The sequence below is a fragment of the Aedes albopictus genome, chromosome 2, assembly GCF_035046485.1.
Source record: "Aedes albopictus strain Foshan chromosome 2, AalbF5, whole genome shotgun sequence".
Classification (NCBI taxonomy): domain Eukaryota; kingdom Metazoa; phylum Arthropoda; class Insecta; order Diptera; family Culicidae; genus Aedes; species Aedes albopictus.
The window spans coordinates 69,549,884-69,563,382 of NC_085137.1; the positions used below are offsets into that span (position 1 = coordinate 69,549,884).

The window sequence follows — 13,499 nt, forward strand, 5'->3', positions numbered from 1 at the left end:
GATTTGGTAATAGAGAAAAAAAAATCACAGATAATAACTCTGAGAAGCTGAGAAGCACGCCTTGTCGCAGTTGGAATATTACGCTAAGACAAAGCAGAAAGAGCCAGGAAGGGAACACAACTAAATGTGTAGGAACTAAAATGAATATGCAAGAAAATAAAACAAACCCAAAATTAAATCCTATATCACACACGCTTTATTTCACATCTTCCACCTCCTTTTCGACCCCGTCCCCCTGCGCCCCATCAATTCCCAACCCGTTCATTTCATTCTTCAGAAAAATCTCCTCAATATTCACCAACGACCGCGGAGTTCGCCTCGGACTCAACACCCGCCGGTCGTCCTCATCGAACTCGCTGTCCTCGGTTTCCGTATCGCCAAACTGCAAACTCTCGATACTGTCGGTATCGCCGCCATTGTTATCCAACGCCTCCTGAAAGCCACTGTCCATGTTGTTGTACGACTCCAAGTCGATAAAGTACTGCTCGTTGTCCAGGATGGCCGTGCGCCATTCCGTGTTGTCGAAGGTGGGCTGATTGCCACCGTACTCCACCGGGAGGACGTCCTTCGAGACATACTTGTGCAGCGAGTTCAGGTTGTTGCCATGGAGGTGTATCTGGAAAGATGGACAGTGTTAGAAAAAATGAAAGAAGTCCTCTAAGTCCGCTAAGAACTGCCTATCCTGAAGAGTAAAACTTATTTTCAAAAATTTACAAGTAAAAAATTGTTGAACTAAACCGAAAGGAGTATTCCCCTAAAAATCTGTTGAAAGTAGATCCACAGTAACCAAATTGTATTGTTTTTTGCAGTCCCATGTTTGTTTTGAAACTGAAACCGATAGTATAAATGACAGAAAAAACGCTTTGAGAAAATCTCTGTAAAGGTCGTATTTTATAAGATGTTTGTTAAGATTCTAAAAAAAACAATCATATTTTTTCCACAAATTACCAAAAAACCTTCCAGTATCTTCTTCAAAAAATCAAAACTTCTAAAAATGTCATCGGGAATAAGTTTAAAATTTTATTTATATATTCCTCGAGGAAACTCCCAAAAAAAATAGCCTTAAACACTTTCAAGAGTTTTCCACTGAAATTGATGTCAAGCAGGATGAAGAATGATTACAACCCAAGCAGTACACAAGTCACAAAGGAGTGTCGACAGCACAGGTTTTTGGTTGTACAGGAGCTACGTTCATGTAATTCTAACTCAAAGACAGAATAACAGTTTAACCACCAACAGTCATTTTGAAAAATTGCGCCAGTGCAACATACAGTGGGACGGATATTATATATTATAAACTAGTTTTCCTATAGCTAAAACACTCCTAGAAAAGTAAGTAACTTTGAGAACTACAGTTTAAGGAGTCCTTAACAAAATTTCTATTATAGCTAAACATAAATGACGGTTAACTGTTCAAATAAACACGATAACGAAAAAACAACTAGACTTTCGGCAAATATCCAATGTATTAAGAACCCTTCTACCATGTACTAGACTCAATAAATAATGCAGAATCCTTGAAAAAGGTCCAATAAGGACCGAAACGTCGGATCAAGAAAACATATAGGGTGCTTGTACCAATTATGGCACTACCTAAGGAAAATTATTTGTACAATAATAACGAGAAGACCAACAAATGTCAACATTATGTTAAAAGATAGTTTAGTTTCCATACTTTATAGGAAAAATATAGAAACGGAGCCAAAACTTCTTTTAGTATTTATTACAGCGTGTGCCAATGATAGGAACCCTGTACCTGTTATGGCAACACTTTTTAACTTCGGTTCCTTTTCGCACTATTTGCATGCATTCCTTATGGAATTAGCCATAACTAGTAAACTATGGCGATATTAAGTGCAAAGAAGCCGAAATTTTAAGGAAAATGATTTATTTCTACCATAATTTGAGCAAAATGTGGAGTTTAAATGAGTGCAACCATCTTTTGTGAACGTCATCTGTTGTTCACAATTTTTTTCTCATTGATTTACATCATTAAAGGGTGAAAATCAACTATGGCGAGTAATTGGTACTATAGCCATAATTGGTACATTTACCCTAGTTGTTTTGATTCTCCCAGAAGACTGGAAAGCCAACAACATAACTTAAGACGTTTGCGATTTTCTTCAAAAATTACAAAAAAAAATAAGAGATTCGTCTAATTTTGTAGAAAAGTTTTAAGTGACTCTTGCAAGAAAATATTTAAATAAAATCTTTGGAAATTTTCTTGAAAATATTGAACCCTGTCAAGACAATTCAGGTTGTTGTTTTTTTATGAAACAAATTTCCCAAATGGAGGAGAGCCGGCCTACTGGTAGAAGGTAGTTGGGGTCAATATGACCCAAATAGGCTCGCTGAACGTGCACTACGCCATCGTAGTGCACCTAGCTTAACATCCTAGGAGGGTTAATGTATGTTGATTGTTGAAGCATCTAATGGAATTACCCTCAGAAAACTTACAGAATTTTTTTCTCCATTCGTCAAATATTTTTCACGATTTCTCTCAAAAAGCTGTTTAGAATCTCTTCTAGTAAATAATCTTAAAAAAGTATCATAGAGTGTTATAGCAAAAATTTCCCAAACATAATTGAACATTGCCATTGAAAAAAAAATTGAATTACTTCCCGCTATTTTGGTGTGAAATCAGCCAAACTTAATGGGGATGAAAAAATCTACGTCTTAGATTAGAGAGCGAGCGATTGAAGGTGATTTTTAAAATTATGAAAAAAAACATAAGAAAATCCTTAAATACTTTTGCCTTTATTCCCACGAAACCTCTTAAAGGCTCTTGAAAAAAGTTAAACAGTATTTCACAGAGAATAGTTCAACGATTATTAGGAACGCAGCTCCTAGTGGAAATATTTCTAAAACATTTCTGTAATATCTAAAAGAATAATTGTCCCTTTTATATTAGGATTTATTTCAACAGTTGTTATGCTTCAACCTTTCAACAACAGCATTCACTATTGAATGCTCTTTAGGAAATCATTCAATTAAAAATCTTTTTTAATAAACTCATAGAAGCTCTCGGATCTCCGACAAACACTGCACGGAAGTTCAAGTTCTTCAAGAATTTCTTCAGCCATGCTTGGAACAGTTAAAAAAAATACCTCATGAAAATTTCAGCAATTTTGCTAGACATTTTCTTAATAATAAGCAAAGTTTTATTTATTTTCTAGAATTCTTCCACTGGAATTTTCCGAAAATTTATGCTTTTCCAAGGAAGTTCCTTTCGAACAACTTTGAGGATATCCTTCAAAAGCTATTGTAGGAATCAGGTATTTCTTTCAGTACTTCTCAATAAGTTGTTTCTGGAACTGAGTAAAAATTCATCCCAAAACGTTCCCCAGGATTGCTCTTGAAATTACATCAGAAACTGATATCTGTCAATGCTTTTCGGATTAAATGAATGCATATTTCTAAAACCACCTTCAGTATTGATCGGAAAATTGATGTCTGTTCACGCAGCTCATAAATTGGAGAATCCCAAAACATTGTGTTCACTGGTTCTAACATAAAAAAAAAATAAATTTCTTCAGACACTTCTGCAATTTTTGAAAAGATTCCTCCACAACTTTCTTGAGAGATTCATCCAAGAGTTTCTCCGTATACGCCACCAGACATTTCTCCACGAATTTTCCAGAGATACTTGAAAAATTAAATTGATTACTTCTGGAATACTTTCTGCGTTTTCTTTAGAAAACTTTCCAGGGATTTTTTTAGAAAATCTGCCCCAAAATTCTAAAGAAATTTAAGAAAAATATTTCTCTAGGCTATCCTTCTTGAGATTTCACTTGAAATTTCTTGAACTGATTCTTTTCGAAAATATTCCGAAGATTGCACCATTCTTCAGAAAGTTAACCAGAAATTCATCTAGAAATTCTTTTTGTTCCCTCTAAGAATAATGCCCCGCAAATTGTTACAGGAATTCTCCCAGAGTTTCCACCAGAAATTCATAATGCGATTATTTTAAGAATTTTTGCAAAGAATTTCCCATACACTCTTTTAGAAATTCCTTCAATAATTCTTTCAGAAATTTCTCCAGAGATTTCATCACGAGGTTTTCAAGGAGTTTACCAGGAACTCCTCCAGAATTTCTTACAGAAATGCCTCCAGCAATTTAACTTGGAATTTATCACGAGATGACTTCAGATATTTCTCCTTTAACTTATGCAGTCATTTCTAAAGGCTTTTTTTTTTTGATATACCACTATTTCTCAAAGAGTTGTTTTTCAAAGATTTCATCATAGAAATTCTCCAGAGATGCCTGCAAAGTGATTGTTCTAGAGAGCATCTCTTCCAGATATTCCTGTAGAATGTCTTGTAGAAGTTCCATCAGGATTTTCACAGATTTCCCTAGGAACTCTCCCAAATGCTTCTTCAGAGATGACATTTTCTAAAAATTATTCGAAAGAGATTCTCAGGCATTTTCCTAAAGAGTTTGAGAAAAAAAGCTGCACAAGCCAAGGGTGAAACTCCTGAAGTTATTCTTGGAAATTCTCCTGGAGATTTTTTTGCAGAAACTATTGGAGGAATCCTGGGAGAATCTTTTATATTTTTTTAGAAGAATCTTTTAAGGAATTCATGATGGAAATTCTGCAATCAATTCTGGAGGAATTTCTCGAACAACATCTGTTCAGATCAGAAATCCGAACACTCAGTAGAAGCTTCTTCAGGGAGAAAGTAGGAATTCCATTTCCTTCAGAAATCTCTGTAGGAATTCCATATGGAAACTGCTTCCTAGAGAAATACCCGAAGTCATTCCTGGATAAGAATTGAGAACTCTTGATGGATTTATGTGTCTGGATTCCAAAAGAAAGATTTTTAAGAGAGAACCTTTGAGAATTTTGTGATGTAATTTATAGAAGAATATCAGTTAGGGTTTAATGAGAAGATGCCAAAGAAATCTCCGCACTTCCATGAATTTCTGGAGGTCTCTTAATGGAGTCAAAAAGAATTCCTAGTTAAGAAATTATGTTGAAACATTTGTTCAAAAAATTAAATTATTAAATTAAAGTTCAAATTATTATTGTCAATTACAGTATTCTTTTAAAGAACAAACCACTGTTGAAAGCCCAATAGAAATACCTTCATAATTATTCTAGGATTTCTCCCCTACTAAATGAATGATTCCACAAATTATTTCAGAAAATAGAAGATAGTCCAAGAAGTGTCCAAGAATTACTCCTGAATTTACATCAGAAATTGATCTCTGCCAGTCATGCAATGCTTTTAAAATGATTTAAAATATTTTATTTCTAAACCGCCTTCTGGATATATCAGAAAACTCCAGCAACATTTTCTACAAATCTTTCCAATATCCTAGTAAAAATCAGCTCATATGTTACAGAATCCTAAAAATAGATATTTTTGCAACTGTTGCAGAGATTCCTCCACGTATTCATCGAGAGATTCATCTAGAAGTTTTTCAAAAGATGCCACTAGACTTTTCTTCACGAATATCTCCAGAATTTTTTCAAAAAAAAAATCCATTGCTTCTGGAATACCTCCTGAGATTTCTCTAGATAACATTCCAGGGATCTCTTTAGAAATTCTGCCAAAGAAAGATTCCAACAGGAGTTATTCCTGAGATTTCGGTAGAAACTCAACTAGTGATTCATTTAGTTTCCTCTAGAAATTGCTTCAGAAATTGTTCCAGGAACTTTTCCAGAAATTTTTGAAGGATTGCTTCATAGATTGCACTAGAAATTCCAAATGCGTTTTTTAGGAATTGTTTCAAAGATTTCCCCAATAGATGCCTCCCAGAATTCCTTCAGAATATTTTCCAGATATTTCACCACGAAGTCTTCTAGAAACTTTTTTAAATATTTCACCAGAAAACCCTTCAGAACCACCTACAGAAAAAAATACCTTCAGAAATTTCCCTTGAAATTAATCCAGAGATGCCTCTGAGAAATTTTCCAGATATTTCTAAAAGCTTGCAGAGGTAGCACTTAGTATTTCTCAAAGAGTTGTTTTTACGAAGATTCAACCAGGAAGTCCACCAGAAGGTCATCCAGATATACCTTCAGACATTCCTCTAGAAATTCCTCCGAGAATTTCTCATGAGTTTCCTTCAAGGATTGCCCAGAGATTGTTCTAGAGAGCATCTCCTCCAGAGATTCTTATTGCAGTTCTTGTAAATATTCCATATTTTCTTTTTATTCCTGAATTAGAAATATTACACCAAGAATTCCTAAACCTATTTTTCTGAAAGTTGTTTCAAATATTTTCCTAAAAATTCCTCCAGGCAGGGTTTTTTCTTTCTAGGAATTTTTCAACATCCTCAAGAACTTTTCAAGATATTTCTGGAACAATCCCTGAGTAAAATCTGCACAATGTGGAGCGGACCTGGTGTGATGGCTAGAACACTTGACTATCACGCCGAGGACCTGGGATCGAATCCCACTCCCGACAAACTCACAAAATGTGGGTTCTTCCTTCGGAAGGGAAGTAAAGCGTGGGTCCCGAGATGAACTAGCCTTGGGCTAAAAATCTCGTTAATACAGATAAAAAAAACTGCTCATATATTTGATAATTCTAAAATATTGAGATCACGAAAAGATGAAATTCTCAGACATTTCTGCAGGAATTTCTTCATAGATTCATTTTTTTTTGCTTATTCTGGAATATCTTCCAGAGTTTTCTTCACAAAATCTTCCTGAAATTTCTACAGAAAAACTGCCATAGAATACTCCAGCAATTCAAGTAACAGATAGATAAATTGATATCCGCCTTGAAAGTTCAGTAGGACTTTCCTGAAGGGATTCTTTTCAGAATTATTCCAAAGATTCCATACGAAATTGTTTCAGAAATTTCACCAGATATTTGTCTAGGAATTCCTTTAGTTTCTTCTAAGAATCGCTCAAAAGATTATTAGGGGTATTTTTCTAAAGAAGACTTAAAAATTTCTTCCAAAGATGACTTCAGGAATGCATAATGCGATTTTTTTCAATATCAACGAATTCTTTCAGACGTTTCTGCAGAGATTTCACTATAAGATTCTCTAGGAGTTCTTTTAAGGATAATACCAGAAAAATCTTGCTGAAACTGCTACAGAAATTTGTATCCCTCTAAGAGTTGTTTTTCCAAAGATTCCTTTAGCAATTACTCCAGAGGTTCCTCCAGCGAAGCTTTCATGTATTTCTCCAGAGATTCTTTTAAAGGTGCCTACAGGATATCCCTCAGATACTCATTTTGTATTTCCACAAGGAATTTCTCCTGAGTTTTTCTCAAAAAATACCTTGTGAATTCTCTAAGAGAGTATCTCCTTTAGACATTCCTCTACAACAATGTTTCCTAAACTTTTGGAGCTTAAAAAAAAAATTGCCCCCTAGGTGAGATTTTATTTTTTCTATAGTAGAGGCTGAAACTGTGCTTAGCTAATGCCTTTGAATGCGCTACTGTGGCAAATCTAGCAGTGACATTCAGTGTATCTAAATCTGTGCCGCTCTCATTTTCATTAAATTGTTTTGTAAATGTGTTGATTTTCCGCATTTGAAAAAAATATAGTGAATTTAAATCGTACTTTCAAAAATATTGAAATCGTGTTTATGCCTACTTTTCAAACCGTTGTTAATTGAACATTTATTAACCGAAATAGAACGAACTACGAACACCTATGAATACTCGGTATTCCCAACCAGATGTTTTATCATTGTTCTTAAAAGGACTTTTACAACAACTGAGAGTCAATGTTTGGTCACAATTAGTCAGACTGGTGGAGAATTTGAAAACAATTACAAACATATGTTATGTGAAAAAAGTGCAGGGGATTCACTTAACACCGTAAACTGATTAAACTGATTAAACGTCACGATCACCAAGGCAATCTTTGATTATTTCATTCGCAAAATCATGAAACATTTCAAATAAGCAGAAAATTATGGCTTACGCAGCATTTTAATCTGTTTAGTGAGTACCCCTGATAATAAATATCGATGTATTTTCAAATGTAGTTGTTTTTCCAAATCCACATCCAGGTTCAAATCAAAAAGCTTCGTATAAATTTGAATGCTTTCTGTGTTTTAAATAAATTATCAAACAAGTAAATATGCGGAATTCATGACTAGATTTAAATGGAATTTTACGCAGAATTTTCAAATCAATCGGTTTGAAATTGACTGAGTTATAGCAGCAAGTGCCCAAAATATGTGCTCCTGCTCAAATAGTCTCTGACCCTATTCACGCATTCCGCCTACGAGTAAACGCAACTTTTCTCATTAATTCGCGAAAAAAACTATGTTCTTTTCATAATTTTGACAAAAAGTAATCACGATTCATGAATGTTCATTATAAGAGTTTCAAAATATATTTTTATTTAGATTTCCAGAATCACACAAACCCTTCAGAAATACGTCTAGCAATTTTGCCAAAGAGTCCACATAAATATCAATAATTCTGTAGAATGAAGTCGATGCTTATGTTTAATAGTAACAACTTTTTTTTATTATCCTAGACAAAACTTGAAGTGTAAGCTTGAATGTCAGGGAGTTTTCATGATTCAGTTTACATTTTCGACTTGTAATTCAATACTTTTGATGTTTTCCAATTTTCGCTGACTTTCGCCCTCAAGCGATTTCGCCCACTTTGGGAATCACTGTTCTACAATGTCTTATGAAGATTCTATCAGGAATTACTGAAGCGGTTCATCTGAAAGTTATTTCAAAGATTTTACTGGGAATTCTTTCAGGGAATTCGTCAGGAATGACTTCTTTTGGCGGTACAACTTTTCCTGGAATGCCCCTTGCCAATGCCATTTCCCGGAATGATGAATCTCGCGGAATAATCAGTTTCGTGAAATGCGGTATCAAGGACTTAAATGTTAAGGATGGACACTAGACAGGACAGTCTATGAATGGTTTGAACCGGGAAATGTAACTCCGGTAAATAGTATTCCGGGAAGTGGCACCCAGGAAAATGTGATAACACCGTTTCTTCATTATTTTCAGAGATTCTTCGGGAATTCTTCGACAAATTCCTGGAAGAATCGCTGAGAATAAAATCTGCACAAGCCTCTGGAGAAACTTTTAAAGTAATTCCTGGTGAATTGTCTAGAGGAGTTTTTGCAGGAATTATTGAAGATATGCTGGGGTAGTTTTTGAAATAATTCTAGAATAATCGCAATAGGAATTTCTGCTGGAATCTCCACAAGAAATTCTAAAAAAATCTTTTTTTGAACAATTTTTGAACAGGTCTTGTAGAATACGCAGGAAAAATTCTTAGATTTTTTTTTGAAAAATCAATGCAGGATTTCCAGGTGGATTTTCTGAATGAATTCCTAGAGAAATTCCTGAAGTTATCTCTAGAGGAGCTTCTGAACTGAACGATTCTCAGCAAGAGAACTCCTGTCCGTCAGAATTCCTAAAGATTTTCGGAGATGATTCTGGATGAATTCCTGAAAAAAAAAACCGGGAAGATTTTTCGGAGAAAGCTCTGGAGAAATTTATGTCGGAATTCCTAGAAGAATGTCTGATAGGATTTAGCTAGAAGATCCTAGATGCCTTCCTTAAATTTCTGCATAAATTTCTGGGAGACTCCTAAAAAATTCAGATAAAAAAAATCACGAGGAATATTTGGAAGATTTCTGGAAAAATATCTTTGAGAAATATATCTAAAGGAGATTCGGAAACAGTCATATTCTTTCCATAATCCTCAACTTTTTCAAAAATCTCTATTATGCCTCCTGGAGTCCCGGCATCCCCATAGTTCGTTTCTTGTCGTTTTCCTCTTATTTTTTAAATATCCAATCTTGCCGAATTCGCTCCTCAGTAGTTTCGGAAAATCCAGTTTTTTTTAGTAATTATATCTTTCTCAAGTAAAAATTCGTGAAAGTTTCCTGACATTACCAATCTATCAGTTTATTCCCAGAATCTCTAGTTCCTAGCTATTTGTTTAGCCCACTAGTTTCGTCCATGAATCCTCCTGTTATCGTCTCCAGCTTGCTTCCAGAAGCTCCAGATTTTATCTAATACTCCATTTTTAGGAATCGCTCTATTGCTCCTTGCAACCGCAAAGCTGCTTTGCATACTACCAAAGAATCATTGGCAGAGGAAGCTCTTAGCTAATAACTGTGGAAGTGCTCAGAGAACAGCTATGGGGTGATGGGCAGACATTGCCCCAGTTGGGATGCAATGCCAAAAGCGAAAACCGAAGATAAAGACATCTAGATACTCACCCTTCTCCGAATTTTATCCTTCAAAAACGGCTTCAGCACCGCCAGAATTGCATCGAAATAGAATGGCTCGTGCAACACGTGGAACGCCTTAAAGCGCATGGGGAAAGCCTCCTGCACCACTTCTACCGTCTTCCGAGCCAGATGCGGCGATAAATACCTGGATAGAAAACAGAACAATTATTGCGGTAAATGACTCTCACACGGTACACCACATATAATTAGTGTGCTTTCTCTGTCTCTACACCAGATTTAGAGCTCTCACCTGGCATGAGCAAAACCCAATCCGGCCATATCCAACAGCACCACCAGACCGCCAATTTGGGTCTCCGGGTTCCGGACTGCATCCTCCAGGGCGAGCACATTGCTTCGGAATACGTAGTCTACTGGAATTTTGTATGGATCACATTTTTCTGGAAGAGGAAAAAAAACGTTAGCACCGTGACGGGAATGAGTGAACGTACGATAAACGTGGAACTTTTGTGATGGGAAAAGTTTGCGCACTCTGGGCGGTACTCCAGCAGCATGGCTTCGAACACGATGGATCGATGGAGCACTGATGTGATTTTGAATGTACATTGTCGTCAGTCACACATTCTGGCATGCATATAGTGATGAGATGATATACCTATGGTTGATGGGAGCCGGAAATTACGTAGTTCACGAATGACCTACTTACCAACTCTAAATAAATAAATTTGCCGCCCGCTTTCGTCCTTCTTCGGAAGCATACATTGGATCTGCATCTCGAGCATGAACTTCATTTCCGACGGTGGAGATACCTTGAATATTTCGGGGTACTCGTCTTTCATTTTGTAGTACTTTTGCATCTGGAATTGGAAAAGATGAAGATATTGAAGTGCGATACGGGATCCAGAATTTGTAATCACGGTAGGTGTACACGGAAAATAATGATAACCCGAAGAATAAGTTTTAAAAACTCAAATTCGGCTAAATTGCTTTTAGTTTTAAGTCAGAGTTGGGTTGTTTTCTCCCTCGTCCCACCACATTGTTGTCGAAAACGAAGAGAGAAGCACCGACGCATCCACTGCTCCTCCGTGGAAGAAGCCAAATTTTGGTTTTCTTGAGTTAACCCAAATTTGCGTCAATTGAGGCCTCCGTTGGGTGAAAACAACTTACCACTGGGTTAATTTTTTTGCCGCTCTCAAACGAGAACTACTCACTCACCACTATCGCTGTTTGACGCAAATTTGAGTAATTTCACGGAAGACCGGGATTGCGTCAAAACAACTTAAATTTGGGTTGATTTGTAGTTCCGTGTAAGGCACCGAGAACGTGCAATCCAAAGGATCCATTAGAAACTATACAAATGTAGGCCCACATAGCCGAAGCGGTAATCGCGTGGGTATTTCAGCAAGAAATTTCCTTTTCTTTATTGGACACGGAGAGTATCTTTGTGCCTGCCGGACGATATACAAAACTAAAAGGATCATTGGCCTACAAAGTTCTCAATAAATAACTGTAAAAGTGCTCATGAAACACTAAGGTTTAAAGCAGGCTTTGTCACAGTTAGGGCTTCCAATTTTTCCGGGATTCAGCTTTCCCGGGAAACGGGAAAAAATATAACCATTTCCCGCGATCCCGGGAAATAAGGAAACTTTATTTTTGAGCGAAAAAGGTATTTATTTTAAAGAAAATCGCTAATAAGATGCAATATTTTTTCACATCTTATTGTAGACAGTAAACAATTCAGGAAATTTTGATGATAATTGAGGGGCCCAGAATCAAAGGGGTGTAAGTGACCATTTTGTCGATTTTGAGGTGAGCACATCATAAAATTCTTCAAATTTCAAGCTTTCAGGAACTCTTTTAAGATTGTTTCTACGATGATTGGAAAAATTACAATAAATCAGAGAAAATTGGGTTGATTTTGAAGCTTCATACATTTTGTATGGGATGAAAAATTGGTCTAAAACCCCCTCAGTTATGACATTTTGTTAGCAATTATGATACTTATAGAGACACTTTCTTGCAAAATTTCATCAATTTTGATCAACTGGTTTGGTTTTTCATGAGCGATGTTTGCCTATTCAAAACTTTTGAATTTCTCTGCCAATTTCCAGGAAATTTTCACAGAAGGTAGTTGATTATGTGTATATGGTGTCAGGCCATTCGGCCGAAGGTCATTAGGCCGAATGGTCATTAGGCCGAATGGTCATTAGGCCGAATGGTCATTAGGCCGAATGGTCATTGGGGTTTCTTCTTGCCTTTACGTCCCCACTGAGACAAAGCCTGCTTCTCAGCTTAGTGTTCTATGAACACTTCAATAGTTATTAACTGAGAGCTTCCTATGCAAATGACAATTTTGCATGTGTATATCGTGTGACAGACACGGAGATACTTTATTGATGCTGAATCTAGTGATATTTTACCCATGATTTTTTCCTTCTTTTAAACATAGGCTGTTCTTTCTAGCATCATTGCTAAAATAGTTTTTGGCGCTGAAACTGCTGATATTCATTTCATACATTTTTCCTTCTTTAAAACATAGGCTATTCTTTCTAGTTTCATTGCTAAACTAGTTCTTGGCAACAATTGTTGGAAAAGGTAAAAACAACAGATTCCTTTACAGGCTCATGACGGCTGACTTTCAATTCGTCCTGATGACCATTCGGCCTAGTGACCATTCGGCCTAATGACCATTCGGCCTAATGACCATTCGGTCTAATGACCTTCGGCCTAATGACCCAGAATCTGTGTATATTATGCCTGAAAATTTTCATTATTATTGATATAGTAATAATTTCAATAGTACAATCGAAACAATAAAGGGTGCTGAATAATTTCTGTCCGAGGGGCTAGAATCACGTTCAGTCCCAATACATGGTTCGACTATAAAATTGTTGATAGTGCATCGATTTTTTTTGAAATTTTGCAATGCATGAAATGTAGATTGAGAGGTTTGTGTTCAAAATGTCAGCCATTTCCTTTACCAAATTTAAAAGTTACAGCGCTGACAAGCAAAACTAGGGGCTGTACAAAATTCAATGGGGCACATTATACTCTTTCGTTGTTACAACAAAAAGTACTTCGCCGATGAAATGAACACATCTTAAGATGTTATTAGGCCAAATTTGAACCAAAATATGGTTCAAATCTATTTGATGTGTTTGGGACTGTTATGAAGCAATATATTTCCCTTCATTTGATTGGAATTGTTATTCAAATATACCCTGTACTACTTGTCAGGACGAGAATAAACATCGAATAAACCAAAACAATATATGTACATCAATTCGTTCATTATGTATCAGCGTAGCATATACAATCGAATAGTTGTGTCGTTAGACATTATGAATAACTGTTT

The 13,499-nt window shown here is 36.0% G+C and overlaps 1 protein-coding gene across 2 annotated transcripts in view; it reads right to left on the reverse strand.

The window, feature by feature from the left end:
- Positions 1–66: 66 nt before the first annotated feature.
- LOC115265631 (alpha-tocopherol transfer protein-like) overlaps positions 67–13,499 on the reverse strand; it is a 36,720-nt gene continuing 23,287 nt past the window's right edge. For both annotated transcript variants that reach the window (XM_062849833.1, XM_062849834.1), the window contains exons 5-8: positions 10,851–11,001; positions 10,437–10,584; positions 10,175–10,331; positions 67–616 (exon numbers count right to left, since the gene is read on the reverse strand). In XM_062849833.1, the coding sequence (XP_062705817.1) occupies positions 197–616; positions 10,175–10,331; positions 10,437–10,584; positions 10,851–11,001 (876 nt within the window). In that variant the 3' untranslated portion in view covers positions 67–196. The remainder of the gene's footprint in view (positions 617–10,174; positions 10,332–10,436; positions 10,585–10,850; positions 11,002–13,499) is intronic.